At 45.0% G+C, this 13,911-nt stretch overlaps 2 protein-coding genes across 6 annotated transcripts in view; one reads left to right on the forward strand and one right to left on the reverse strand.

Moving 5' to 3' along the window:
- Window positions 1-2,392: 2,392 nt before the first annotated feature.
- Window positions 2,393-13,911, reverse strand: part of FAM234B (family with sequence similarity 234 member B) — a 44,833-nt gene continuing 33,314 nt past the window's right edge. The window contains exon 13 of the mRNA XM_003934536.2: window positions 2,393-13,359. Coding sequence (XP_003934585.1) covers window positions 13,354-13,359 — 6 coding nt within the window. The 3' untranslated portion in view covers window positions 2,393-13,353. The remainder of the gene's footprint in view (window positions 13,360-13,911) is intronic.
- Window positions 3,480-10,129, forward strand: LOC101034870 (germ cell-specific gene 1 protein). 5 transcript variants are annotated; one of them, XM_039461750.2, is made up of 6 exons: window positions 3,480-3,798; window positions 4,933-5,073; window positions 5,384-5,431; window positions 6,226-6,378; window positions 7,314-7,425; window positions 9,374-10,129. In XM_039461750.2, the coding sequence occupies exons 1-6, from the start codon at window positions 3,480-3,482 to the stop codon at window positions 9,714-9,716; spliced, it is 1,116 nt and encodes a 371-aa protein (XP_039317684.2). In that variant the 3' UTR covers window positions 9,717-10,129. The 5 variants fall into 5 exon arrangements, with proteins under 5 accessions (XP_039317684.2, XP_039317683.2, XP_039317685.2 ...); XM_039461749.2 differs by having other exon boundaries at window positions 5,005-5,073; window positions 5,384-5,551; XM_039461751.2 differs by having other exon boundaries at window positions 5,005-5,073; window positions 7,287-7,425.

Below are 13,911 nucleotides of genomic sequence, written 5' to 3' on the forward strand. Positions count from 1 at the left end.
TTATTCAAGCAATGTAAGAATTATTAGAAAGGATGACTCACAGTAAGAGAATGATGACTAAAACCAGTAGGATTTTCATAACTAAAACCAAGATGAAAACATTTTAGGAAAGGGGAACCGGGCAATATACGACTTCAGTATCTGGCCAGAGAAAATCTTTCCTTCTTCCAGATGCTGCAGTATTTTTGTCCTTAGTCAAGGTCACCCAGAGTCTTGCAAGAACTGACAATTCTTGACAGTTAATTTGTTGAGTACTTTTAAAAGTAAAATCACATTAGCAGATTGCTTTCCAGAAGTTGTCTTTATCATGTTTTGTATATTGGTTGTTATATATATATGATCTTTGTGTATTTCTTATTACCATAAATAATATACACTTTGTTTGAAATATGCGCTGTCATAGTCCTTGGAAACTCTGAAGAACAAACTGTTATATTTCTAAGGTAAAGTTCTCTGTTAAATGTAGAAACATAAAGCTGGGGGTGATAAGGGAGGGAAATTTATGGGCCTGTCCATTTAGCTACGGTTTTATTTATGGCTCTTAAGCTAAGCAGATTTAAGTCTGATTAATTCTGATATGAAGGATCCCCTGGAAAGCTCAAGAAGGTTTACTTTAAGAAGCGTTTGTCAGCAACTAAGCATGGGCTTCTTTCCTGTTCAGTGTGCGTTAATGTAACTGTATAAACTGCTCTAACACAAAGTGAGAGACTTGCCAAATTACTTTTCTAAGTCAAATTAAATCTGGCTCCAAGCCACCACTCAACAGAGTTGGCAGTCTAATACTAGTCATATTTTAGCTTGCCCTCCTCTTCTCTTAGGCTGAAAATGACACACAGATTAGGGGCTCCAGCCAGAGCCACCCAGGGTCTCAGTTTTTTCAGCAGCCTCCCCCATGTCCCCACTGTGAGGCAGGCACTTACACACCAGGCTGGAAGACACAGCCCTCCAGGTTCCTCTCCACCAACCAAGGGCTTGGCTGCCTACCCATGGCTGTGTGGACACCATACCTGGTGTCCAGCCTACACGGGCACCACACAGCCACCTCGCATTTGAAATTCTATTATCTCTGTGGCAGTGGTTGGAAGCTGGGCCTGACTGCTACCTCTCCCAGAACCATAAGCCCCATCTCCTCACCAAGGGGTTCAATAGTCCCACATCCCAGTAGGTTCACTGTCCTCTTTAATCCTCCAGGCCCCAAAGCATCCATCTGCTTCCCCCGGAGGTTTCCAGTTTAATATTCATTGCTATGACTCCTTTCAGAAGAATCTATAATGCAGGGAAGAGGACACCAATAACTCACATTGCTACAAAAGCAAATGCCTCAGCAAGTCAGTGCTACTACCTGTCAGTGGAGACAAAGCCAAAAACAATTACCACAAAGGACATTTGGAATGATCCCAATTCTTTTTCTATGCTTTTACGAAGTTTAAACTTTATGCAAAACTTTTCCAAAAGTTATCAACTGCCTTGTCAATTAATTATATAATTATGTGTTTATATTTTATATTTCTATATTAATTATACATTTTTATATAAAGTTAAAACTTTATATAAACTATTAAGTTTCTGCAACCTCTGAGGTTATTGCTATCTGATGCTTATTCAGAACATCCTCAATTTACTGAGCAATTTAGTATTGAGTATCTAATGTGTAAAACACTGTGCTAGTTGCTATGGGAAAGATAAAAATCACAGACACATTTGCTACCTAATGGCAAATGTGAAAAGGGTACCATTAAGAAGGTATACACCAGCGTCCTTGAAGCCGGTCCAAGCCTCACTTCCCACAGAAGGTGCAGGTTAGGGGGCCTCCCTGAAGCATCTGGGACTTGGGGTGAGCCTCAGAGGGGCAGGACTTTAGTAGACAGTGCCTGGCCAGCAGTAGTGTCAATATTTGCAGCAATCTGCCTTCACTGTTTCTTGCTGGTCCAAGAACTAAAGGTAGTGGCTGCTGGCAGATCCATCACTGCTACTCAGAATGATCCTCCTGCTCTTCTTTGTTGGTGGGGTCATTATGGCACTCACCATAAAGGTACACACACGCACATACATCCTCCCTAGGATTTGTCAGCTGGAGGCTATGTTGATTCCATTCTCACCGTTTGAGGCAGAAGTGAAAGATTTTAACATGTTCACATCCAATTCACTCTGACTTTTGCATCCCTCATTCTAATTTGTCCTCTCTGATGGATCGCCTTTATCCTACTTTGTGTATTGCTGCATATCCTGCCCAGCGTCAAGCCCTGTCAATCTATGCAGACCACTGCTTTTCTGTAGTTATATCTGTGTAAGCTTCAACTTGAAGAAGTATCATCCCTGTGGTTGTAGAGGCCAGGGGAAATCTTTCATTTGCCCTCTGAAGTTTCACTGAAAATCAGAAACAAGAGGCCGATTAATAGGAGAAAAAACATACAAGTTTATTTGATCATAGTTTCACGTGACATGAGAACCTTCAGAATGAAGACCCAAAGATGCAGGGGAATTGTCTGGTTTTGTGCTTAGGTCCAACAGAGTATGGACAGTCACATAGAAATATGATTGGACTTAAAGGGTACGATCCACTGTTTTTCTTTTTTTAATTATTTTTATTTATTTTTTAGAGACAAGCAGCTCTGTTGTCCAGGTTGGAGTGCAGTGGCATGATCATGGCTCACTGCAGCCTCGACCTCCTGGGCTCAGGTGATTCTTCCACCTGAGCCTCAAAAGTAGCTGGGACTACAGGCATGTACCACCATGCCTGGCTAATTTTTTTTATTTTTCGCGGAGACAGGGTCTCACTGTGATTCCCAGGCTAGTCATGAATTACTGAACTCAAGTGATCCTCCCACCTCCAGGAGGGATTACGGCGCTAGGATTACAGGTGTGAGCCACTGCATCTAATAACAGATCTAATTATTATTAGATCTAATAACGTTAATAGACTGAGTGAGGAAACCCAGCAAGGCCTGTCTGTCTAGATTCTTCTTGGCCTCTCTGAGCATGCAGGACCCTCTCTAGGATGGGAGTCTTTTGACCTACAGTCAAACAATCGAGGTCAGATCACTTCTTTAGGGCCAGTTTATATACAGAAAGGCAGGGGAAAGTTCAAGTAATATTTTTAGGTTTTACGGCTGGCTCTGGGGAAAGGGGCTCTGGGTTCTGTGACCCACCTTGAGGAAGAGAGATTCTTGTTTCTATAGCTAGCCTCGAAAGAGTCAGACTGAGGCAGAAGGACAGGAGAAGGTCAGAGACACCTGCTTCTGAGGCCCCCATTTTGGGATTTGGTTTCCTGAGACTCTCCAGGTGCTTGCTCCAGACCACTCCTGAAGCCAGGCTTCCATGCGGCCCCTGGAGAAAACTGTCAGAGGCGGGTTGTCTATCTGCCTTGGAGGAGTATGGCTTGAGCCCAGGAAGTGCAGGGAAGCATGGCCACATCTCCGACGGGGCTCTGAGTCAAGCTCCCTGCTCCTTTCCTTTCCACTTGTGCTTGTCTGTTACAGATGGAGCTCGCGAAGGCCTTCTCTAGCCAGCGGACACGCCTATCTGCCATCCTCAGCATGCTATCACTCAGCTTCTCGACAATATCCCTGTTCAGCAACTACTGGTTTGTGGGAACACAGAAGGTGCCCAAGCCCCTGTGCGAGAAAGATCTGGCAGCCAAGTGCTTTGACATGCCAGTGTCCCTGGATGGAGACGTCGCCAACACATCCACCCAGGAGGTGGTACAATACAACTGGGAGACTGGGGATGACCGCTTCTCCTTCCGGAGCTTCCGGAGTGGCATGTGGCTATCCTGTGAGGAAATTGTGGAAGAACCAGGTAGCCTACATTCTGGGATGGAAGAGCAACGGGGTCAGGGTGGGCAAGGGATCTAATGCAGGCATGGAAACCACGTAGGCCCACCTGTTGCTGGGGCTGCCCTGGGAAGCGCAGCACTGCCACACCCTAGTGGGCCTCACCCTCCTCCCAGCACAGAACCTTCCACCTCTGTCTAGTGCCCTTTCATGAAGTTGAAAATCCTCTGGCTTTTCACTTCCTCCCTCTCTAGTAGACTTGTTGGTTCAAAATAGCATGTTAAAAATAGAATTAACTGGCCAGGTGTGGCGGTTCACACCTGTAATCCCAGCAATTTGGGAGGCTGAGGTGGGCAGACCACGAGGTCAGGAGATCAAGACCATCCTGGCTAACAGGGTGAAACCCCATCTCTACTAAAAATACAAAAAATTAGCCAGGTGTGGTGGCGTGCACCTGTAGTCCCAGCTACTTGGAAGGCTGAGGCAGGAGAATCGCTTGAACCTGGGAGGTGGAAGTTACAGTGAGCCGAGATCGCACCACTGCATTCCAGCCTGAGTGACAAAGTGAGACTCCATCTTGAAAAAAAAATAGAATTAACCTTAAAAGTTTCATTTAGACCTTTCCCATTATGAGGCTTTCCAGTCTAGTGAGCTAGAATTGCTGTTTAAAAACAATACGAAGGGACAGGAATATTGTAGGAAAGCTCTAGCTCTGCTCAACTGTGACCTCATACAAAGAACTTCATTTCTATATGCCTTGATTTGTTCATTTATGCGATGAAAGCATCACAGTTGATCATCTTTACAGCCTCTTCCTGGCCCGAAAGTGTTTTCTCATTCTAAGTATTACTACTACCATTTAAAAGAAGGGGAAACGAAGCCAGCCAGGGTGGTAACTAAATCATTTAAGGAAGCCTTCGAGGAGCTGAAGGCAGATCTGCCAGGTCCCCGGCCCCTCAGTGCTCACTAGCAAAGCAGGCAGGTGCTGGCCCGTGTGTGTTCCTGAGGTTTGCAGGAATGAGCTGAAGATACTTCCTCCTCCCTGCCCAGAGTACTGAAAGGTGACTCTGTGGCCTGGGAAGAAAGCACCTGATAGTGAAGTTTTTCTAATGCCCAGAATTATGAACCATTTGTTATCTGCCACTTCTCCCTATTTGAGCTAAAAGGGAGATGGAAGAGGAATTTTTTAAAAGTGTGTATTTACATTTGTATTTGTTATTGTACCACTTAGCACTGCTCCATCCCCAGTCCTGGAAATACTTTAGAGCCCTTCGGTCCAGTGGTACAGCAGCAGCAAAAGGTATTAAGCAAAAGTTACACTAAGATCATTAACTCTTCTGGACATGGGAAATGGGAACATTAACCTATGTAGGCGCTCTCAGGGAAACATCTTCTGCATTATCAGAGATTGAAGAGAGAGAAATTAGTCTCTCTGGGCTGACTCTTGGCTTTGCCATTCATTCACCCAGGCATTCTTTCCTGCTTTCCTGCTCTATGCGGGGCAGGTGCTGTCAGAGCAGAGGGAGCAGCGCCCGGTATGGGGTGGGGAAGGCTTTTATCCAAACCATCCCAGGCAGCAGCTCCGCGATGTTGTACCTCCTATGTTTCAGGGGAGAGGTGCCGAAGTTTCATTGAACTCACACCACCAACCGAGAGAGGTGAGAAAGGACTACTGGAATTTGCCACGTTGCAAGGCCCATGTCACCCCACTTTCCGATTTGGAGGGAAGCGGTTGATGGAGAAGGCTTCCCTCCCCTACCTTCCCTTGGGGCTTTGTGGCAAGTATGTGTCTGATAAGGAATTTACAGTAGTTTCCGTAGACTTGGGCCTCTCTGGATCTAAACTGCACTGTGATCTTCTGCTTTTCTCTTCTGAGCCCCACAGGGTGACACAAATTCCCCTTTGAGCTAACTGTCATTCATATGCAGGGAGGCAAAAACAGAACAGCAGGGATAAGTAAGATTCACAAACAGAAAGCCACCAACAGCGCTAACCTACTCCTGCTGCCAAGTAACCATGTAGGAAGGCTTAGGTTTTTCCTCCTTTTCCCCCGATGACGATGATGATTGTAAAATGAAAGGAAAGGAGTGAAGAAGGGAGGGAGGGAGGGAACCATCCCAAATTAAATGAGGAAAAAGAGAGACAAAATAACTAGAGTAACATTATATCCCTGCAGGATTTATGAAAATTTGATGATTTCTTCTCAAATCTCCCTAACAGTATTTACAGTCAGTCAAGCTTACTTGAGTATATATTGGTTATGGACTGCGAGCTGTGAGTGATGTCAAAGAACTGGAATGAAATAATGTTCCTCACTGGTTTCCGCTGTGCCTCATTTTCCCCTTCTCGGATGCTGCTAGGATCTTAACTCCTACTAGACGTCCTATCCTCACTACTTGTTCAGTTTTTTAACCGTCAGGGTGAGCGCTCCTCTTCCTCTGGTTTCTGGCAGAAATCCTTTGGTTATCCCTGGGAACGCAGATCACCTACATCGGACTTCAATTCATCAGCTTCCTCCTGCTACTAACGGACTTGCTACTCACTGGGAACCCTGCCTGCGGGCTCAAACTGAGCGCCTTTGCTGCTGTTTCCTCTGTCCTGTCAGGTGAGTTGCTCCTGGAGTGGGAGAAGGTGGTTGGCCCTGGCCACCTCTGAAACCCTGGCTGGAGGGCATGAGTCTTTGCCCAGAAGGAGCCCAAAGGCAGTATAAAGAATGGAGATAGTAGGCATCTTCAATTTTTTTTTTCTTTGGAGTTTCGCTCTTGTTGCCCAGGCTAGAGTACAATGGTGCAATCTCGGTTCACCACAACCTCTGCCTCCTGGGTTCAAGCGATTCTCCTGCCTCAGCCTCCCGAGTAGCTGGGATTACAGGCATGCACCACCATACTCGGCTAATTTTTGTATTTTTAATAGAGACGGGGTTTCACCACATTGGTCAGGCTGGTCACAAACTTCTGACCTCATGATCTGCCCGCCTCAGCCTCCCAAAGTGCTGGAATTACACGCGTGAGCCACCATGCCCAGCCCTGGCATCTTTAATTTTAAAGTGAAGTGACACATGAAATTGCATTTTGGATCACCATGTGCCTTACAAAATGATTTACCTGTGTTCCTTTATTTGCAAGCTTTCTCAATATGTACAGTCTATTGTTTGGGTTACTTTTCAGTTGTGACACACATACAGCATTTCAAGACCAGTCTCCATTGGTTAAAGTGACAGATGCATATATAAGATGAATAATTAAGCCAACATTGGGGTTTGGGTAGGAAGGAGTAAGGATGGGGTGCAGTGGCCTTGGGTGCAGCATTGACTCAGAGACTTTTTCCACAGCTTTCAGCCTCCTATTACAAATATGTGCATTTAAGGAGAAGCCCCCATTGTGGATTAGTCTTCGGGAAATGTGGTGGCATAGGGTAATGGGCTACTCCAACAGAGGCTGCGCCTGACCACAAAAGGAGAAGGATCCTCCAAAATCGTACACCTGACAGATGGCATGAAAGCCTTTCTCTAAGGGCTCTACCTTCCTGTTTCCTCCTTAGGTCTCTTAGGAATGGTGGCCCACATGATGTATTCACAAGTCTTCCAGGCAACTGCCAACTTGGGTCCAGAAGACTGGAGACCACATGTTTGGAATTATGGCTGGGCCTTCTAGTAAGTGCTGTCATCTCCTGAACCTCTGTAGCCCTTGTCCAGCCAACCTTCATGAGATTTTCTACCCTCAGCTAGATGCTTATCGGGTGTCGCCCTGCCTTCTCCTCATCCCGCACCGCAGGAGTCTGTCGACCACACACACAGGGCTGCATCATCAGGTTACATCCATTCTTCCCTGCCTTCTGAGAGGGTACAGGGAGGACTCCTCGGGTTTGTCTTGGGAGGATGTGGTTTTGTCCAGTTTTCCTGCTCATCAGCTGTGGCAGTTGCCTCTTCATCTGGTATATACATCACCCCAGGGAAACAAGACTGATTTTGTAGGCCTTATGGAAATGCTGTATTTTTAAAATAGAATTCAAGGTGTTGGAGGACATTTGGAATTGGAGGAAATTGAAATTTGGATTGAACTGCACTCTCTGTCAATGGCTTGCTCCTCTCCTCTTCACTTCCTCCTGTACCTGTTCTTATTCTGTCGAACTGTGTTGGAAATAAAACTTCACTATCACAGTCATTCTCCAACCCTTAAAGAACTAAGGGGTCATTTTAGATTTCTCTTAAAAAGAGCGACAGCAACCATCACAAAGCAACACATTCAAATTAAATATTATCGTTGAAAGCTCTTTACTTTCTCCCTTGAGGAGCACTCTTTATTCACGGCAAGTTGCCGACCTGTACTGATATTTACTGCCGAGATAAGTGCTAAGTACTGTGAGCGCACTGAAAAGACACAGTGATGGGCTCAAGTTTCCATTCAGAGAAGGAAGCCTGCACATCTGTTGTGAGGCCCTATCCACTTTCCTGTGGTACAATCTTGTGCTATTGATTTGGCAGTCTTGAGTCTACTCCACCAGCCAGGGCATCAGCTCAGCGCAGTTCCCAGATCCAGCATTTCTCACCTTTTGACTGTCTTCAGGCCGTTCTTGGCATTACAGCTGTAGAGCTCAGGCTAGGCAACACCCATCAATCAACTCCCAGAAGCATCCCAGACTGAACCTACTGCATTTGTCAGAGGCAGCAGATATGAACACAGAGTGCTTGCATATGGCCTGGCTTTAACCATCACTTGTCCTCATGAAGTCCCTCCCTAACCTCTCAAAATTTCCTGTTTCCTGAGCTTCCCAGAACCACAGGGAGATTTAGAGATCTGACTTTCCAAGTTTTCCAGAATGTGTTTAATATGGTTCTCTAGTGTCTGCTTTTACTTCCTTGAATCCATCCAGATTCTCTTAATCTCCAGCTCCTGTCCCATCCATTACGAACTCCCTTAAGCCAAAACCACAGTTTTCATATGAAGCAAATTCCACTAGTACAACCTATAATACCTCCCAATTTGTAGTAAATGTTTTCCTGAATGACTCTTAGACGCTCAACTTTGTGGACCCTTGACCCTAAGACTGCTATGTTCAAAACAAAGGAAGATGGAAGAGGGATAATTCCTCCCAGTATCCGAGTGGGGGGCAGCTTTGGCAGGGCGTGTGTGTGTATGTGTGTGTGTGTGTTTATGTGTTGGGGTGGGAAAGTGAGGGCATACAGCAGGTTATATCCACTGCATACAGCATAGCTACAGGCCTGGGGAATCTTAAGAGATTTTATAAGGGTCAGTGCAGCTTGGGAAATAGGAGTCTAAATAAACACACACACCACACACACACACACACACACACACACACACACACACACATAATAGGCACATCAGATAGAAAAGGGCGTGGCACCAACAACTCATCAATTCAATGAAAACAAATATCCATTAAGCTTCTTGTCTGACATTAGGACTACATGAGTCATTCTCTTTTCAGAAAGCAGTAAGTTCTCTCCTCACAGTGCTTTACATGGTGGGAATTCCCTAAATTCCTACAAGGCATTAGGCTAGTCCACTAATAGGTAGAGGTCATGACATTTTTCTCTCAAGAGAGTTCTATTCTGACTTTGTGCCATTTGTCCCTAGCATGGCCTGGCTTTCCTTCACCTGCTGCATGGCGTCGGCTGTCACCACCTTCAACACGTACACCAGGATGGTGCTGGAGTTCAAGAGCAAGCACAGTAAGAGCTTCAAGGAAAACCCGAACTGCCTACCGCACCACCACCAGTGTTTCCCTCGGCGGCTGTCATGTGCAGCCCCCACCGTGGGTCCTTTGACCGGCTACCACCAGTATCATAATCAGCCCATCCACTCTGTCTCTGAAGGAGTAGACTTCTACTCGGAGTTGCGGAACAAGGGATTTCCACGAGGGGCCAGCCAGGAGCTGAAAGAAGCAGTTAGGTCATCTGTAGAGGAAGAGCAGTGTTAGGAGTTAAGTGGGTTTGGGAAGTAGGCTTGAGCCCCACCTTACATGTCTACTGATTATCAACATGTGCTTAAGCCAAAGTCTGTCTCTTGAGCATGGTTTTTAGAGGCTATAAATAAGGGTTATCTTTAAGTCCTATGGGATGCTTGGGTGCCCCTGCTGTCTTTTCCTCTACAGCTCGTTTCATCCACCCTGTATCTCACGCATCCAGAATTCCCTCCTCTCCTATACTGATAGCTTCTGCGCCAGGTTCTGGGCTAAGCCATGGAGATAAAAGAGGGGTAAGAATACACTTCTTGACCTTAAAGGTCTGATAAATCTAGTTATCCCCCTGGAAATTGAAGAAATGGAGATGACCAAGTTAACAGTAGCGTGACTGTGGCTCAGCTTTCCATGGTACACAGGAATTGTTCTGGAAGTCACAGACAGGAAGACAGAAGCACCCCTGAGTGCTTTCCCATGTCGCAGAGATTTTCCACACTGCCTGGGGCAGTGTCCTGCATCCACACAGTAGGTACCCAGTAAAAGTGTTACTAAATATTGTCCCAGGACCCCTTAGGAGAGTGGTTTAACACAAGAAAACACCAACAACACACAGGGTCAAGGTCACTTCTAGAAACAGCCTACCAAGGCTATTCAGATGGGACTGTGGTTCCCTACTGGAGAGTCATACCAGGGACTTCCCAGTGAACAAGGGGGCACAGGCTCCTCTCTGGATCCCACCTTTTCATCCCTTCTATTTCCTCCATGAAGAATGCCACACATCTACTTGCCCGTTCTCTTTTCCATATGGGGAAACAAACCATCCTTGATGGCTAAGAAGAATGAGAATGGTACACAAGCATATTCCCGTAGAGTATGTATTTATTTACTCTGTAACAGTTCACATTTTAAATAGTGCTTCCTGACAATATACCAGCTGGCTCTTCTTTAATAAGGGCAATAAGGATAGCAATTCACATTCAGGGGGATTAGTTTCACCATACCACACATTTGGGGGATGGTAAAAACGGGGTCTAAGGAAAAGGGAGGGTTTTTAAGGGAAGGAAGAGGGGAAGACCCTGGCATTTGCAGAAGTCATTACTATTTCTCAGTAGTGGTCATATTGGCTTTGCCGGCAACCCCATGATAAGATTAGAGAAAGAAAGGAGTATTTCCTATTTTAGACACCCGGGTAGGTGGCTGCCTGCAAGGAGAAGAAGGTTTAGGGACACATTTCACAAGAAACCAGCACCCACATTGGTCAGATGCAGCTTCCTCAATTTTCAGCCACCACTTATACCTTTCTGTACCAGCTGCAAGAGGAAGAAGAAAACTAAGCTTATAATGTTGTTTGGCAAGGAGAGATTCAAACTTATTGTAGTCAAAAGAATCTATGTCAAGTTAGTTTGCAAATACACCATGAAGAATTCAGGGACATTATGTTTTTCTAGCTTCCTCTCATCTCTTTCTGGTATTTACTCTGTATAAACACAGTCCTCTGCCCACACAATCCCACCAAAACAGGTCCTCAGTAAACAACTTCACGTTTCACTCCTGCATAGAGTGGCTGGCTTCCCAGAAAGCCTTAACATGACAAAGAACCAGATTATGCCTGGACAGCCCAGCCCGACCACAGGACCACCATCCAAGTTTTGGGTGTTCAGCTGCCTATAAATTAATCCTTAAAATTCTACACTAAACCAAACTAAGTCCCAGGCCCTTATACTCAAGTGGATTCAAATCCTCGAAATTATCTGGAATCATTCCCATACTCTAGTGTATCTTCTTTATCCCCCAAAGTCAAGCTGGAACCACAAGATGACTTCCAAACTGTTAAAACCAAATTTGCCTTCAGGATCTTAAGGCAGAGGCACCCAGAAACCTATTAAGGCCAATCTGCAGCCCAGGCAACACGCCTGTTGGATCTATTGCTACCAACCTCCTGTTATGTCATAATGCCTGTCAGTGGGTAATTAACAGATATCCCTTTAAATCTCAACTTCATAATTTTCTAGAATCCCTTTTCTAACACAGGTTAAAAGATACAAGCCCGCCCAGGTACAATGGCTCACATCTGTAATCCCAGCATTTTGGGAGGCCCAGGCCAGATCATCTGAGGTCAAGAGTTCGTGATCAGCCTGGCCAACATGATGAAACCCTGTCTCTACTAACAATACAAAAAAAAAAAAAAATTAGCCCACCATGGTGGCAGATGCCTATAGTCCCAGCTACTCAGGAGGCTGAAGCTGGAGAATCGCTTGAACCCAGGAGGCGGAGGCTGCAGTGAGCCGAGATCATGCCATCGCACTCCAGCCTGACAGACAAGAGCAAAAGTCCGTCTCAAAAAAAAAAAAAAAAAAAAAAAGATACAAGCCCAGGTAAAGAGAGAACCTGAGTTGCACGGAGGGATGACCTATCAGGTTATTTAAGAAGCAGTTTTCTACCTGTTAACATTGAATTTTCTGCTATATAAACATGACCTAAAAGTTCAGAGGAGAACTTAATTGACGTAACAGATTTATACAGAAGAAGGGAGAAGTAAGCACTGGAGAGAATTCTAAATAACCATTTATAAAAGTTACAGTATTTACAGAAGAATTTTCCCAAAATACAATGCTTCAAAGGCTCTACAGGAAAGGAGAGATGCAGGACAAAACGGCTGTATCCTGGACTCAAGTGGCAGAAGCAAAAGTCCAGAAACATATCCCTGAATAGAAGAGAAAGCAGAGTGAGAGGTGCTATGGAGGATGCCCTATAGAAAAAGATGCAGAGAAGAGATACAGCAGGATAAGGACATCAAAGCCTCCTGACTTCCAGTTCTCCTCTAAGTTGAAGACAGCATGCACACATACGCTTCCGATGTAGCCACAGAAAAAAGACTGTGACTAGCAGAACTATCAGACCCACATATCACACAACATACGGACTTGGTCAGAGGTGGGTCACTGAGACTACATCCTCTCGCTCCCCTTGTGATAGGAATATGGTTATTCTTGCGGCCACTTCATAGACACTGGATGGAAAAATCTAAGGAAACAGGATATTAAAAGAGGTGAAAATGCTGTGAAGGGTAACTCAGTCTTCCACTACAAGTCTTTCTCACTCTGTCTACAGTGTGGAAGTAGCTAAGGTACAGGTGGGAAAGAATAAGGAGAGAAGTAAGTGGCCCTCAAAATCAGAGGTAGGGCATCTAGAAGTCTCAAAGTGACCAAACAAACCAGAAACTGGATCCCTGAAGCTTAGGATATTATCTGGAAAAGAACTTCACCATAACACTGAAAAATACACACACGGCATAATATACAACAAAATGTTTCCTAATCATAGACTTCACTGGCTTTCCCAGCAAGAGTTCATAAATTAGACATACCAAAAAAATAAAATACTTAAGAGATTCACATTTTCCAAACGGTCCACGCAGAGCTCCTAGAGGGGGTTAATGCAGGAACTGAAAAGGTAGGTAAGACGCCCCAGCCAAATAGATCATGCTGTTGTCAAAGTACTCCATCATGCCTTCCCAAGTGCTTTACGACCATCAGGGAGGTGGTAAAATGAGGATGAAGAAGTCCTCTCTCCACAGAACAGATTTTACAGTGACAGGAGAGTAGAAAGGATATCCACTCTGTTCACTTCTTCTGCAACTGAAGATTCCATCAGATTAGATCTATGGAAAAAGAGTTAGGAGTGACTTTATTGTTTTTCATGGTAGAGATGTTAAAAGAAAAGGAGGAAAACGAAAGGTCAGAATATTCCTCTATTTTCCTGCCCTTTTCTTTAGCCCCAGTAGCCTGTAAACATCTCCTCCCTCCAGAAGGGCCCAGAAACATTGTCCTTTTCCATGATAAGCTTTGAACTTTGAACTAGACTATAGTATTTCTTGGGAGTAGGGGTGGGGAGAGAACATTAGCATTTGAGCAAGATGATTCTCTGGAGTATGTGACTGCTGCAAGCCCTGCATGATGTCAGCATCACTAGCCCCAATCCAGAATATACCAGTCGTATCCACCCCTGTCAGTCATTGGGACAATAAAAACCATGACCCCACATTGTCAAATGTCCCCTATGGAAGATGCTATTATTTCCAGCTGAGAACAACTGAGAACCATTTCTTCATGGTCAGAAGGCATCCATAGGAAATAAGTGTTGGTCCAAAACAACTGTCTTGATACTCATCTATTCAAGAAAGCTCCCCATTCTCCCTCCTTTGTAAAGGACA

The sequence above is a fragment of the Saimiri boliviensis genome, chromosome 7 (assembly GCF_048565385.1).
Source record: "Saimiri boliviensis isolate mSaiBol1 chromosome 7, mSaiBol1.pri, whole genome shotgun sequence".
Lineage (NCBI taxonomy): Eukaryota > Metazoa > Chordata > Mammalia > Primates > Cebidae > Saimiri > Saimiri boliviensis.